The 14,319-nt window shown below is 45.3% G+C and overlaps 1 protein-coding gene across 1 annotated transcript; it reads right to left on the reverse strand.

The window, feature by feature from the left end:
* Positions 1-286: 286 nt before the first annotated feature.
* Positions 287-10,158, reverse strand: PRDX3 (peroxiredoxin 3). The gene is made up of 7 exons (XM_040486602.1): positions 10,045-10,158; positions 8,309-8,444; positions 5,912-6,053; positions 4,765-4,900; positions 3,847-3,950; positions 1,202-1,367; positions 287-864 (listed from the first exon to the last, which is right to left on the reverse strand). The coding sequence occupies exons 1-7, from the start codon at positions 10,078-10,080 to the stop codon at positions 811-813; spliced, it is 774 nt and encodes a 257-aa protein (XP_040342536.1). The 5' UTR covers positions 10,081-10,158; the 3' UTR covers positions 287-810.
* Positions 10,159-14,319: the final 4,161 nt, after the last annotated feature.

Consider the following 14,319-nt stretch of genomic DNA (forward strand, 5'->3'; position numbering starts at 1 on the left):
TTTAAATTTTTTTTTTTCAACGTTTATTTATTTTGGGGACAGAGAGAGACAGAGCATGAACGGGGGAGGGGCAGAGAGAGAGGGAGACACAGAATCGGAAACAGGCTCCAGGCTCCGAGCCATCAGCCCAGAGCCTGACGCGGGGCTCGAACTCCCGGACCGCGAGATCGTGACCTGGCTGAAGTCGGGCGCTTAACCGACTGCGTCACCCAGGCGCCCCTAAAATAACTATTTTAATCTCAGGGAAGAGAAACATGCATGATCGCTTAAGTCATTTGTCACTGTGTTTTTTTAAAAACATGATTCACATTTGTTTCAAGTACATATACGTCCACTGCAAGAGTTAAAGCAGACTGCTGACATTAACACCTTCAAACTATGATCTTTGTTACCTGAAAAGAAAATTCAGTTTAGTACAAACAAATCCAAGAAGAAAATTTCAGGACCCTCGATCAGAAGCTTTGGGGGCTCGTTTGACTTCTCTGCTGCACAGAAAAGTTCGAGTAAGGCTGAGAAAGAAGAGTGTTTGCTCTTCCCATTGAAGACACAATCGAAGGAATAGATGAACCAGCAAATTCTATAAACTAGCCACCAAGAAGTTACCAATAAAGGACGCTTTGTATGTGTGAGTACATTTAAAAAAGCCTTAGCCAATGTTACAAAAAGAAAACACTCAGAGTATTATTTATGAATGCAAACATAATTGGTTTTTTGTCTTCTAGAAATCATCATCTTTGAAATGCTAATAGGTGAGTCCAAATGTGGTTCTTTCTGATGGGAGAAGCTGCAGGTACGCAGGGGATGGATGACCTACTGATTTACCTTCTCAAAGTACTCTTTGGAAGCAGCTGGATGTGGCTTGATCTGAAAGTACAAAAACATTTAATCAGGTAACTGCCTTTAAGATAACAGTCTCAAAAGTGAGTTGAAAGCTCAGTTTTTAACCTAAAGTTCTTTTACTTCTTAAAGTGTGGTCTGTTTCCTTTAAAATGCATGGATGAACATTGTTTTAACAGCCTGCCTGATCCCTGATCCCACCACAACCCCCACCCCACGGCAGCCTCACCCATTTGCACACTATCTGCACCCTGGCACCAAGGGTGGGTTCTTTTGTGGGTGCTCCAGGCCAGCATCTCTTGAGGCAATAAGGACCTGGGATCCTTATGCTGGGACCTCATTGCTTTTGGAAAAGTAAACCTACTGTAGGAGAATCCGGGGTCCAGTTTGCTGGGCAGACTTCTCCATGGGTTTCCACAAACTGGAATGCCTTCACCAAACGGAGGGTCTCTTCCACACTTCGGCCCACAGGGAGATCATTGACACTCAAATGCTTGATGACTCCATTGGGGTCAATTATGAAGAGACCTCTGCATCAGAATTTGTGCTCATTAGTATTTCGGCAGAATGTTCTAGAGAGAACTAGAAAGTCTAACTTCTACCCACTTTTGTCTTTAATTCTCATCAATAAAGCATTTATTAAATTCAATCATATGCTTAAACATGGTGTTTTCATTGTTATATAAAAAGCTGATCATCTCCTACTGATGAGATGCCTTAACAAAGGTGTGACTGGACCAGGACAACATGGAAAGCAGGTAGTCACCTTTGCAAATGTGACTGGACTGTCACACAGAGTCTAAAAGTCATGGAGAGCAAAGACTTCTTTCACTTATTAGTGATATTTAGCAGGTGTTCTTTGAGCTGCCGTATCAAACCTTGGCAAGAAACCATAGGCAAAGGGGAAAGACAGAGATGTATTTTTTTTTTTAATTTTTTTAATGTTTATTTATTTTTGAGACAGAGAGAGACAGAGCATGAACGGGGGAGGGTCAGAGAGAGAGGGAGACACAGAATCTGAAACAGGCTCCAGGCTCTGAGCTGTCAGCACAGAGCCCGACGCGGGGCTCGAACTCACGAACTGCGAGATCGTGACCTGAGCCAAAGTCGGACGCTTAACCGACTGAGCCACCCAGGCGCCCCAAGACAGAGATGTATTTTATCTATATTCAGTAAATACTTATGAAATGAGTGAATTCTTGGGGAAATGGTGGAAAATCCCAGGGGAAATCTTTGCAGGAAGAATTTAATGGCCTTAAGTAAGGCCTCAGGGCAGAAATCTAAAGGAAAAACCAAAGTCTGTGTTCATCTTCTGTACAAGTGTTAGTGTTACTATGACATATGCAGATATGTTTAAACCACAGGTTTTAACAGCCCATCTTAAAAGGGTGTGGCATTCCAAGTGTTAATCGTTCAGGGAAGAAGCAAGTAAGAGAAAACAGCAAGGTAAAATGGTGCTTCTTCCTCCCTGGGCCCGGCTCTTGGGGGTCTGGGCTTTGAGGCTTTCAGCGGTCCTGGCGCACGCTCAAGAGAGAGGAGCGAAGCTGGAGTCCATGGTGCAGGTGCAGGTGCAGGTGCAGAGCGGGGACGGAGCAGGGCCCACAGACTCCAGAAAGAAAGCCTCATCTTACAAACCAGACTCGGTTACCCTCCCTTGTCAATCCTAATGGTGAAACTAGCAGGGAAGTAACGGCAACACCAGCAAGACCCGACAGGGAAGGGGATCCTGGGAGGAAAAAGCCAGCACTCTTTTTCTCCTTCCCTAGCCAACTTTGCCAAAGCCAGGCTTTAGTTTATTAAAGAAAGACAGACTCTGCCTGGAGTAAAAAAGACCCAAGCTCCAAGGTGGAGAACTAAAATCCCAGGGATAACCCAAAAGGAAAGTGGGCCAGAGAAGAGTGAGGTACCAAGACAGAGCAGGTGAGTAGGTTCCAACCAGCCCCAGCAAAACTGCAAGGTGCATCCCAGTGAGGTCCTCATCGGCTTCCTGGAGGTGAAGTTCTGCCCAACCCTCCTTCACTCAGTGGTCATCAAGATGCCATTCTAAGGCCCAAGTGCTTATTCTCTGCCCACCCCCTCCTCCGGCAGGAAGCCTGCATTCCTGCATATAGGACTGTTAGAGAAGGAAAGCTTCAACACTCAAAGGAATGAAGCTCTAACTACCGAAAGCATGAGGACAGAAATGACATTCTGGGACAAAGGTCTTCACAGCTACCAGAACCTGTGCTGTAAACTTTGGCTGCCTCCCCTCATTTAGCCCTCCCAACCAACCTGGGAGGTACATTTTCAGTTCAGTGACAGAAAAGTGGGACTCAGAGAGGTTACATTAACTTTCCCAAAGTCCTACAGCTGTTAAACAAATAGCTGAGTTAAAAAACAAAATTCAAACTCTGGTCTGACTCGGGCTTGAATAAGATCTCACCCACGCCAGCTTCCTGACTCCTACGGGCTGCTGGTCTCCCCTTCCCCAAACACGCCAGGAGTGCACCCCCTACCCCCCACCATGAAAGCGGCTCCCAGGTGGTTAGGGCAAGTGCAGCAGTGTGACCATCAACAGTCAGGGTGCTGCTGGGGCGCCTGGGTGGCGCAGTCGGTTAAGCGTCCCACTTCAGCCAGGTCACGATCTCGCGGTCCGTGAGTTCGAGCCCCGCGTCGGGCTCTGGGCTGATGGCTCAGAGCCTGGAGCCTGTTTCCGATTCTGTGTCTCCCTCTCTCTCTGCCCCTCCCCCGTTCATGCTCTGTCTCTCTCTGTCCCAAAAATAAATAAACGTTGAAAAAAAAAAAAAAACAGTCAGGGTGCTGCAGGGGGCGGGTCTGTCACAGCCATTCTGAAAGCCTCTGCCAACCCTCGCAGCAGGCACTCACTGGCGCTACTAAAGCTAAGTAAAGGTGAATGAAGGCTTTCTGGTCTTTAAAGCACTTTACCGAGGTCTCTACAAATCCCCTAAGAAGTGAGATGATGCTAAACACGAAAAACAAAGTTTAAGTTCATAAGGAACAGGATCTTACCTTAGAGCAATACCAGGGCCTTCTAACAGCACGCCGTAGTCTCGGGAAATCTGTTTCGTCAAGTCTGACAAGAGTGCGATGTTCATGTGGCCCAGACCGCCATTCTAACAAAAATGCAAACGCGACGGGCTGTTACACTGTCTCAGCCAGGTAACGTGACGTCTGAGGCCAACAAGAATGGCAGCAGGCAGCGGGACTGGGCACCGACAGCAGGCCGAGTGCTGCTCTAAGCTCTTTCTGTTAACTCACTTCCTCCTCCCAACCATCCTGGAGTAGATACCATGATAATCACCTTTTTACAGGTGAGGAAACTGGAGGCACACAAAGGTTAGGTAACTTGTTCCAGGTCACAGCTAGAAAGGGACAGGCGCAGGATTTAAACCCAGCTAATACTGTAAAACTTTCTTTTCCTGATTCTTGAAGTATTCTCTTACTCGAAGATTAATTTCTATAGCATAAAAATGGAAGAGTAATAAAGACTTTGAATAATTTGGTATTGATAGGCTGGGAACACAGCTAGAAATTTTGATTCTCCCAAGCAGCTTTTCAGGCAGGAACAATGATCATGCAAAAGAGTGAAGCTATTAACCACCGTCCCACAAGCCAGGCCAGGGATGTGGGATGTATAAGGTACAGGTCAGAGAGGAGGCAGCCATGCCCAGCTCGTTCTACCCCGCTCTGCTGAGACTGGTCTCTGTTGCTGTTTGTACCCTGGAAAACGCACAAGTGGTGGGCAGTAAATCCAGGCAATGTGGAGGGAGATATGGCCAGAGTTTAACAGAATTTGCCAGGAGTTTAGGACCTATGAACGCCTATTTCAGACTAATCATGCTCTAACAACTTCTAGGCTAGTCTTTCATGGGATCTTTCCAGTTTTTAGGAAGCTAACTGCAAAGGTAGGGTAACTGAGGTCTATACCTTCCTTGGTGTGTTTATCCAGGCAAGATGGGTGAAGTGGGAATCCACCGAAACTGCAACAACTTCACAGTTCACATCGTGAAACTCATTGGCTTTGTCGCTAAAAGCAACAATTTCGGTAGGACACACAAAGGTGCTAGAAAAAAAGGGAAGCAATTCCCATCAGAGAATTTAAAAACAAGGATTTAGAATTTAAACGATACGTAGTCTAAAGACTAGCCACTTGCTTATAGGTGAAAAAAGCAAAAATGGCTAACCACCCTCAATGGACTTCCCTTTCTATTGAAGAATCATATCACAAGGGATGCCTGGGTGGCTCAGTCGGTCAAGGAGCTGACTTTGGTTCAGGTTATGATGTCATGGTTCGTGAGTTCGAGCCCACATCAGGCTCTCTGCTGTCAGCACAGAGCCTGCTTTGGGTCCTCTGTTGCCCTCTCTACCTGCCCCTTACCTGCTTGCAAGCACGCGCTCACTCTCTCAAACATAAAAAACAAATCATATCAAAAAATGGGGGTGGGCAGGGGAACAGAGGCATATTCTAAGAATAAAGAAAAAATAAATAACTTTATTTATTTTTAATTTTTTTTTTTAAACGTTTGTCTATTTTTGAGACAGAGAGAGACAGAGCATAAACGGGGGAGGGTCAGAGAGAGGGAGACACAGAATCCGAAACAGGCTCCAGGCTCTGAGCTGTCAGCACAGAGCCCGACGCGGGGCTCGAACTCACGGACTGCGAGATCATGACCTGAGCCGAAGTCGGACACTTAACCGACTGAGCCACCCAGGCGCCCCCCAAAATAAATAACTTTATGAGAAAACTCATTTTATTACTATCTTTACTTTTCTCATTTTCCTCCAGGCCAATGAAAGCTTCCTTACAGACAGACTGGCTTACAGAAACCACTGCTCTGGAGTACAGAAAACAGCCATATCAAAACCCAACCCCACTAAGAATGCCACCTCATCCTCTACAGGTATCAGATTAGCTGCAGCTGCAAGCTGTACTCAGCAAGGCCACTGGTGATAAACAACCCGAAGAACCCTTCCCTTGACCAGAAGAGCAGCCAGAGATAGGAAATGTCAGGGGGAAGCAGAGACCTTTGCTTGCTCTCAGAATGACATCAAGCATCACAGAAATTATACTTACAAGTCCAAAGGATAGAAGAAAAGCACCAAATATTTCCCCTTAAAGTCATCAAGGCTTAGGTCTTTGAACTCTCCGTTGACAACGGCAGTGCCCTTAAAATAGGGTGCGTGCTGGGTGACGGCAGGAGCATGGTACGAAGAACCTGAAGGAAGCCCACACGCACATACAGTTCATCATCTGCTTATTCACGCACCTACTTGACTTCATGCAAATCTCTCACAGTAATTAATTGGTAGTATATAAATTAAAAGGTTCAGTTCAACTGTACATCTTAGGGAATTTCCCCCCCCCACCTTCTGTAGTCTAGACTGTATACAAATTCAATTCAAAGTACTATGGGAACTAAAAAGATGAACAAGATGACGCCAGAGATGGTGGGGATGGCATTAAGACAGAACTGAGGAAGACATGAGCCCGGACATGGATTCTAAATATGGTTTAGATTTTGCCAAGGCCACGTGGGACAGGGCAAATGGCATGGAGGAGGGAACTGGGCAAGTGTGGGGAACAGCCCGTGGCACAGTTTGATTAGAACAGAGAGAGCAGGAACGCCTGGGTGGCTTAGTCGGTTAAGCATCCGACTTTAGCTCAGGTCATGATCTTGTGGTTCGTGGGTTCGAGCCCCACACCGGGCTCTGTACAGACAGCTCAGAGCCTGGAGCCTGTTTTGCATTCTGTCTCCCTCTCTCTGCCCCTCCCCGGTTCGTGTGTGCGTTCTCTCTCTTAAAAATAAAAAAACATTAAACAAACAAACAAAAAAAGAACAGAGAGAGCAGGTGTGTGGAAGGAAGTGTGAGAGACAAAGGAAGAATGACTGAAAGCCAGGCTGTGACAGCCCTGAAATATCAGGCTAGAGTTTGTTCTTAAAAAAAAAAAAAAAAAAAAAAAGACAGAGTCCTCACTGGAGCTTTCAAGCAGGAGGTTTACACGCAGGAGATGGAAGATGAGTCAACTCTTCTTGGGAGGGTTAGTCTGGCAGGGGAGGGTAAGGGGAGCAGGAGGGAGACTGATGGTAGGAGGGCGTTGCAGTTATCTAAATGAGAGGTATGGACAGGAGGGGTGTGCCTGAGAGGACAGGAAGGAAGGAAAGGGTACGAGAGATGTGTCAGAACTAGAGAGGACTTGCTTCCACTGGCAACTTGCCACAAAGTGTCAAAATACCCAGGCTTCAGAAACGGTGGGGGCCGCTGGAGTGGGTCTGGGACAGGGGACAAGGAAAGTTTTACATGCGGGGCATCAAATTACTAGAAATTTTTTCTAAAGCTCCAGGGTAGTAAAATTAGCAAAGGCTTTGCTGAAGTATATTTCTCAAGCGATTACATGTTGCACGTGCTTTTTACAAGGTGGGACAAATTTAAAGGAGGTATTTTCAAATATCACTCATTATGTGAGGCTCATCTTAGCAAAACCCACATTCTAGAAAATGGGAGTGTAAATCTCAAGATATAGCCTTGTTTTACTCAGGTCCTGGAGGAGTCCATGCTCTCATGTGGCCAGCTAGAACTAGCACATAGGTCTGAATCCAAAAGCCTTGGTTCTGACAGGCTGTTGGCCACTTCTGGTTACCTCACATCCCTTCATACACAGCAAGGCCCAGAGGTATCTGAGTACCACCTCACTCCCTCCATGTTCCTCAACACAGAGGATTAAAACCTCTGATGACCAAAATGGTAATGTGACACAAGGGCTGTCTGCCTCAGCAATTCTCAATTTTGACTGGACATCACAATTACCTGGAGAGCTTTTAAGATATACTGATAAGGGGATTAAAAGGTAGGAACTTCCAGTTACAAACGGACAGACAGGGGTGGAGTGCCATGCACAGCACAGTGAAGACAGTTAATAATACCGTAACAACTTTGTACGGTGACAGCCCGTAGCTAGGTTTATCATGGTGATCACCACCTAATGTATATAAATCTTGAATCGCTACGTTGTACACCTGAAACTAATAATATTGTCATATCAACTACATTTCCATTAAAAAAAAAATGATGTCCCAGTCTCACACCTCAGAGATTGACTTAATTTGTCTGTAGTGGGACTGGGGCAGTGGTATGTTTTCAAAATCTTCCCGAGGCGCCTGGGTAGCTCAGTCAGTTAAGCATCTGACCTCAGCTCAGGTCATGATCTCACACTCTGTGAGTTCGAGCCCCGCATTGAGCTCTGTGCTGACAGCTCAGAGCCTGGAGCCTGCTTCAGATTCTGTGTCTCCCTCTCTCTGACCCTCCCGCATTTGCTCTCTGTCTTTCTCTGTCTCAAAAATAAATAAACATTAGAAAAAAAAAAAAAAATCTTCCCAAGTGAGCCCAACGCATAGACAGGGTTCAGAACCCTTGTCCTGAGATGAGGATTCCTGTTTTCATTCTAGGGTCAACCCAAGGCATTAACACTTACTGGTGCTAAAAGCCAATTTTGCTTGAGCAGAACCAGACCACAATACGTTTGTCAAGCATGTTCTTCGGGAAGCAGCAGGTCGAAGGGCTGAAGAGGCAGAGATACCCCAAGGAATAGCACTCACGTGTCGGGCAACCTGGAAAGAGAAACACTTTATATTAGGAAGTAGCCCCAGAACGGTAGCTGAAGGCTGGCCCTGCTGAAAGGGCATCAGGCCATTGGTGGGCTCAGCTATCCTTGTTCCTGTGAACCAAATATCAAACCCAAAACTCTAAGAGCATAGATTGAATCTCCATTTTCTTTTTTTTTTTTTTTTTTTGAGAGAGCGAGAATGAGCAGGGGAGGGGCAGAGAGAGAGAGAGAGAGAGAGAGAGAGAGAGAAAATCCCAAGCAGGCTCCACACCATCACGGCAGAGCCCAATGTGGGGCTGGAACTCAGGAACTGTGAGATCACGACCTGAGCTAAAACCAAGAGTCGGACACTTAACCAACTGAGCCACCCAGGCACCCCTGAATCTTCATGTTCCTAACATTCTCTTCTGCCTCCTTCTCCTTCAAGACTGCAAGAGGAGAACGGGGAGATGTTGGTAAAAGGGTACAAGGTTGCAGTTATGCAAAATGAGTAAGTCTAGAGATCTAATGTAGAGGAGTATGATGACTATACTTAATAATACTATATTGAACCCTGGGAATTTGCTAAGAGAATAGATTTCAGGCACACTCATCACACACAAAAAAGGGAATTAGGTGAAGGGATATGTTAGTTTGACGGTCGTAATCATTTCATTATGTATATCGAATCATCATGTTGTACATCTTATATAGATATAACTTTTATTTTAAAAGTATATAAATAATTTGTTTAAAATCTTGCAAGGCAGAGGGGAATTATAAGACCGTAAAGATGCCATGCTCTTAAGAACAACACAGAGGGTCCAAAAACCAAGAGGACTTGGCCATGCTCTGTGTATTTAAGTCCTTTACCAGCACGATCTGCTAAGCAATTTCTACCGCGTCAAGGTTTTCCCAGAAAAGACAAGGCCTCACAGATAAGCAAACAAGGAGAGCAAAGTTCAGGCTCCGGCAAAGTGTGTACAGGGCTCAAGGGAATTGTGTGCTCAACTACAGTGTCTAGCATGACTCAGGAAGAAGGAGCCTGCGTTGAACCCCGCCAGGAGAAAGGGGAGGGTGGGTACCAAGAGGGAACTAGGCTTTGCCTGAGAAGCGTGGGGACAGACCTGGGGTGGGAGAAGGGAAGTGCCTTTTGCACTTTAGCACTTGGTACTTTACCACTTTGGTTTCCATCCAGCATCGAGTGGATGCTCACAGCAACGCCCTGATGTAGGCCATCACTCTTTCTATCTTAAGGTATGGAAGGGTAGCAAACTGAGGTTCGGAAAGTCAGTCCAAGGTCACAGAGTAGGCTACAGAACAGGGAACAGAGCCCAGGTCGCCTGCCTCCGGGACCAGGTGCTCAGGTGGAAAAAGGCCTGGGGACCCGCAACTCCTGGGTGAGGAGGGATTAGAAGAGGGGACAGCTAGGAGGAGGCAGGGGGAGGATGATTCTGCGCAGGCACATTCCCTAGAGGAGAGGCCTCTGGGGTCCGTTACCCGCTGGTGCCCTCCAAGAAGGGCGAAAGGCCCCCAGACGGCAGAGAGCAGGATCCTGCTTGGGAACTACGATCTCGGTGCCACTGCAGTGTCTCCGCGCCTGTCCCCTGTCTGCAGCCACTCACCGAGGCCCGGAGAAACCTTCCCACTGCAGCCGCCATCTCCAGTGCGCGCGGGACTCGCGAAGCCGACTGGGAAGCGGAGGAGGCGGGGCATGTGGGGGCGGGACCTCGGCGGCGGGGCGGGGCCTGGGCCGGAGCCGGGGCGGAGAGAAGTCCTCTTGGCCTTTTGATTCCCCGCGTCGACTTACCTTCTGCTTCCCCGCGTTAGCTTACGTGTTGGGCGCCTCAGCCCTAGTTATGAGAAGATTCCCGTTGTGGCTTCTGAGTAGCCGAATGCTGGGGAAAGCAACACTTGGTCTCTAATTGTCGCCCCAACCCAAAAAGGACTAATCCAGGTGGGGAACTAGATATTTAGTTTCATATTTCTACGGATTTTTGTTGTTAACCTTTGTGGATGACTGTTTCTACCGGTTCTGCAAAAGGTTCTCATATCTGTTTAGGCATCAAGTAGAGCCTTCTGACTTCTGCATGAAATGAAGTAATTTCAATGCGATTTTTGTCCATTAATAAGCCAAGCTGGTCAGACACATCCAGTTTTTGGTATTTGAAGACCTTTATAATGGTGTATGGACTTCATTTTGGCCTCTCTTCCGCAAATTAGAGTTGGAACAAATTTAAAATTTGTCTTCTGTCGATTAGTAAAGCCAAGTGCTCAGTGGTGAGCCTGGTACTTTGAAGTAAGCTCATCAAATGTAGATAAAAATCACACGGAAGCCTTCTGGTAAATAAATGCACACTCTAAGTGGGTATTTTCCAAACAGGAGTCATTCCACTACCAACTTCGTTTCTGGAAGCTGCATATCATCTGAATATTGTTTACTATTTTCTTTAAGTTGACTCACTTTTGAAAAAACTAAGTGAGGGGCGCCTGGGTGGCGCAGTCGGTTAAGCGTCCGACTTCAGCCAGGTCACGATCTCGCGGTCCGTGAGTTCGAGCCCCGCGTCGGGCTCTGGGCTGGTGGCTCAGAGCCTGGAGCCTGTTTCCGATTCTGTGTCTCCCTCTCTCTCTGCCCCTCCCCCGTTCATGCTCTGTCTCTCTCTGTCCCAAAAATAAATTAAAAAAAAATGTTGAAAAAAAAAAGAAAAAAATTAAGTGAATTTATTATTATTATTATTATTATTATTATTATTTTAAGTAGGCTTCACGCCAAGCACAGAGCCCAACACGGGGCTTGACAGTGTGATCAGGACCTGAGCTGAGGTCAAGAGTCAGATGCTTAACCAGCTGAGGCCACCCAGCGACCCCTTAAATGAATTTATTTGAAAGAAAATGCTAAATAACTAAAATGAGAAACCTTTTATCACTTGCAATAAGTAGAAAGTAATTAAAACAAATACATTAAAACAAAATGTTATTAAGTATCAAGTAGATACAGTTGCCTGCTGAGAGTCCGAGACTTCTTATAAAAACAGAGAGGTAGCTAGCAACATGGCATCACATGGGATTCTCTTTATGTAATCAGAAGGACTGAAAGAGCGTTAAACGGGCAATAATTTTCTCACTTTGGAGCCTGATGTTATTTGTTTTGCTCCTCACATAGATCCTTTTATGCAACACTAGTACAGCGGTGGGTACTAGCCCCATGCTTTGGAAAGGATTATCTTAGAAGCAAGAGATGAGAATCAAAAATGGTCTGACCATTTTGGAAAATTCTGTGTCCGTATGAGTAAAGCTGAATATATGACTCAAATAATTTCAGTCCTAGGCATATGCCCAAAAGATGTGTGAGCATCAGTTTATGAAAACAGGCTAGAATGTTCACAGCAACACTATTATATGGCACAGAGCTAGAACTACTCACGTGCCCATCACCCACAGAACGGATAAGTAGATTGCGATATTATTAATACCGTACAACGAGAATGAATGTACCGCGATGACATGCAACAGAGTGCAAGAGTCTCACAAACGTGATACTGAGTGAAAGAAGCCAGATGTAGAAACATTGATAATCTGTGGTGCCCTTTACATGAAGTTCAAAAACAGGAAAACCTAACGTATAGCGTTTGAAGTCAGAATGGTGGTACCTTGAGAAAGAGAGAATTGGGGCCAGGTAATGAGAAGACAAGAATGGGGTGTGAATAATATATTGTGTGTTGACCCAGCTTAAAGTTAATAGTTGTATTTACTTTGCGAGCATTCATGAAGCTCTACACTTGGGCACTTTTAAATGTTATACTCCAATTAAACATATATAAGCATATATATATTTGCTTATATTATATTTACATATGTTTTTTAATATATTATATATATTAAAAAACATATGTAAATATAATATAAGCAAATATATATATGCTTATATATATTTATAGCCCCTTGCTTTATATATATATATAAATTTATATATATATGTTTATATATAAACTTATATATATAAATTTATATATATATATAAATATAAAGCAAGGGGCTACACATTTCTCAACAATTTCCCCTTATTTTTAAAAAATGTTTATTTATTTATTTTGAGAGAGAGATAGAGTGAGCAGGGGAGGGGCAGAGAGAGAGGGAGAGAGAATCCCAAGCAAGCACTGCACTGTCAGCACAGAGCCCAATGTGGGGCTCGAACCCACGAACCATGAGATCATGACCTGAGCCGAAACCAAATCGGACACTTAACTGACTGAGCCACCCAGGCACCCCAAGTATTTCCCCTTAGTACCTGCCTGCTTTTTAATTGCTGCTCATAATGTGTTTATGAACAGATGTTTGAAAAGGAAAGGGGGTCAAACTATTGGAACTCAAAATCGTACTGTAGTCTTTAGGAATATTATTAATCCCATACAAAGGAATGAAGGATTGATACCTACTGTAAGAGGGATGAGCTCAAAAAAAGCATTATGCTGAGTGAAAGAAGCCGGACCCAAAAGGCCAGATGTATGATTCCTTTCATATGAAATATGTAAAACAAGTAAATCCATAGAAACTGAAAGCAAATTGGCAATTGCCAAGTGCTGGGAGGAGGAGGAGGCAAGGGGACTGACTGCTTAATGGGTACGGGGTTTTCTTTTGGGGTGACGGAAATGTTTTGGAACTACATAGAAGTGGTGATTGCACAATGTAGTGAATGTTCTCAATATCACTGGACTGTACACTTTAAAGTGGTTAATTCTATGTCATGTGAATTTTACATCAATTTATGAGTTTTTCTTAGGTATGTATTTATTTATTTAGAGTGTGACCTTGCGAGTTGGGGAGGGGGGCAGAGAGAGAGAGAGAATCCCAAGCAGGCTCTGCACTGTCAGCACAGAGCCTGACATGGGGCTCGAACCCGCAAACTGTGAGACCATGACCTGAGCCGAAGTCGGACAGAAGCTTAACAGACTGAGCCACCCAGGCACCCCTACCCCAATTTAAAAAAAAGAAGAAGAAATAGAAACTAACAACAAATACAAAAATGATGCTGTGGTCTAGCCCTGTGATTTTGCAGACACTGTAAAAACAGGCTCCATAGCTCAAGGGTTAGAGCACTGGTCTTGTAGACACAAAAACAGACTTTTAGAGATGGAGAGACCTTCCCAATGTCACGCAGCTGCTTGGAAGCAGAGGACTAGAACCCAGAACATCGTCACACCTGGCCAGCCAGTATGTGAGCTGGCAAAGGTGAGGGGGAGGAGGCAAAGAAAAGGCAAGGGGTCGCATTCTCTTTCCATGTTCCTTAGACCCATAGTCCTTTACTGTCCACCTCTCCTTTTCTCCAGCATTTGCAAGGGCGCCTCTCTCTCCTATTTTATGCACATCTAAGTTTCCACACATAGGCAGTTTGGTTCATAACTAAACTTCACTGTGATGAACCACAAAGCAGAACGGAGTTCCCTCATGATTAGGCGTATTTATCTTGGTTTCAGTTTTAAAATTTTGAAGTTTTAGTTAGTACTGTCTCTTTGGGTGGGGCCTGTTTACACTTAAAGATATCATTACCTTCTGTCCATTTCACCCATCCTCCTCCTGCTGCCATTCATCTGAGTGTGGTTCCTGCATTCTCCCTGCCCCAAGGCCGTTTTAGCGTTTGGAATAATGCATTTCCTTTCCTACTTAGGTCCCAGGTAGAGCCTTCTGTGTTGGATGACTTTGCATCAATTAGCCATGTGATTTTAGGGCGCCTGCATGGCTCAGTTGGTTAAGCGTCCGACGGGTCAGGTCATGATCTCACGGTTCGTCCGTTCGAGCCCCGCGTTGGGCTCTGTGCTGACAGCTGGGAGCCTGCAGTCTGCTTCGGATTGTGTTTTCCTTTCTCTCTGCCCCTTCCCAGTTCACACATACACTCTCTCTCA

Source organism: Herpailurus yagouaroundi, unplaced genomic scaffold, assembly GCF_014898765.1.
Source record: "Herpailurus yagouaroundi ecotype Mexico unplaced genomic scaffold, PumYag 163, whole genome shotgun sequence".
Classification (NCBI taxonomy): domain Eukaryota; kingdom Metazoa; phylum Chordata; class Mammalia; order Carnivora; family Felidae; genus Herpailurus; species Herpailurus yagouaroundi.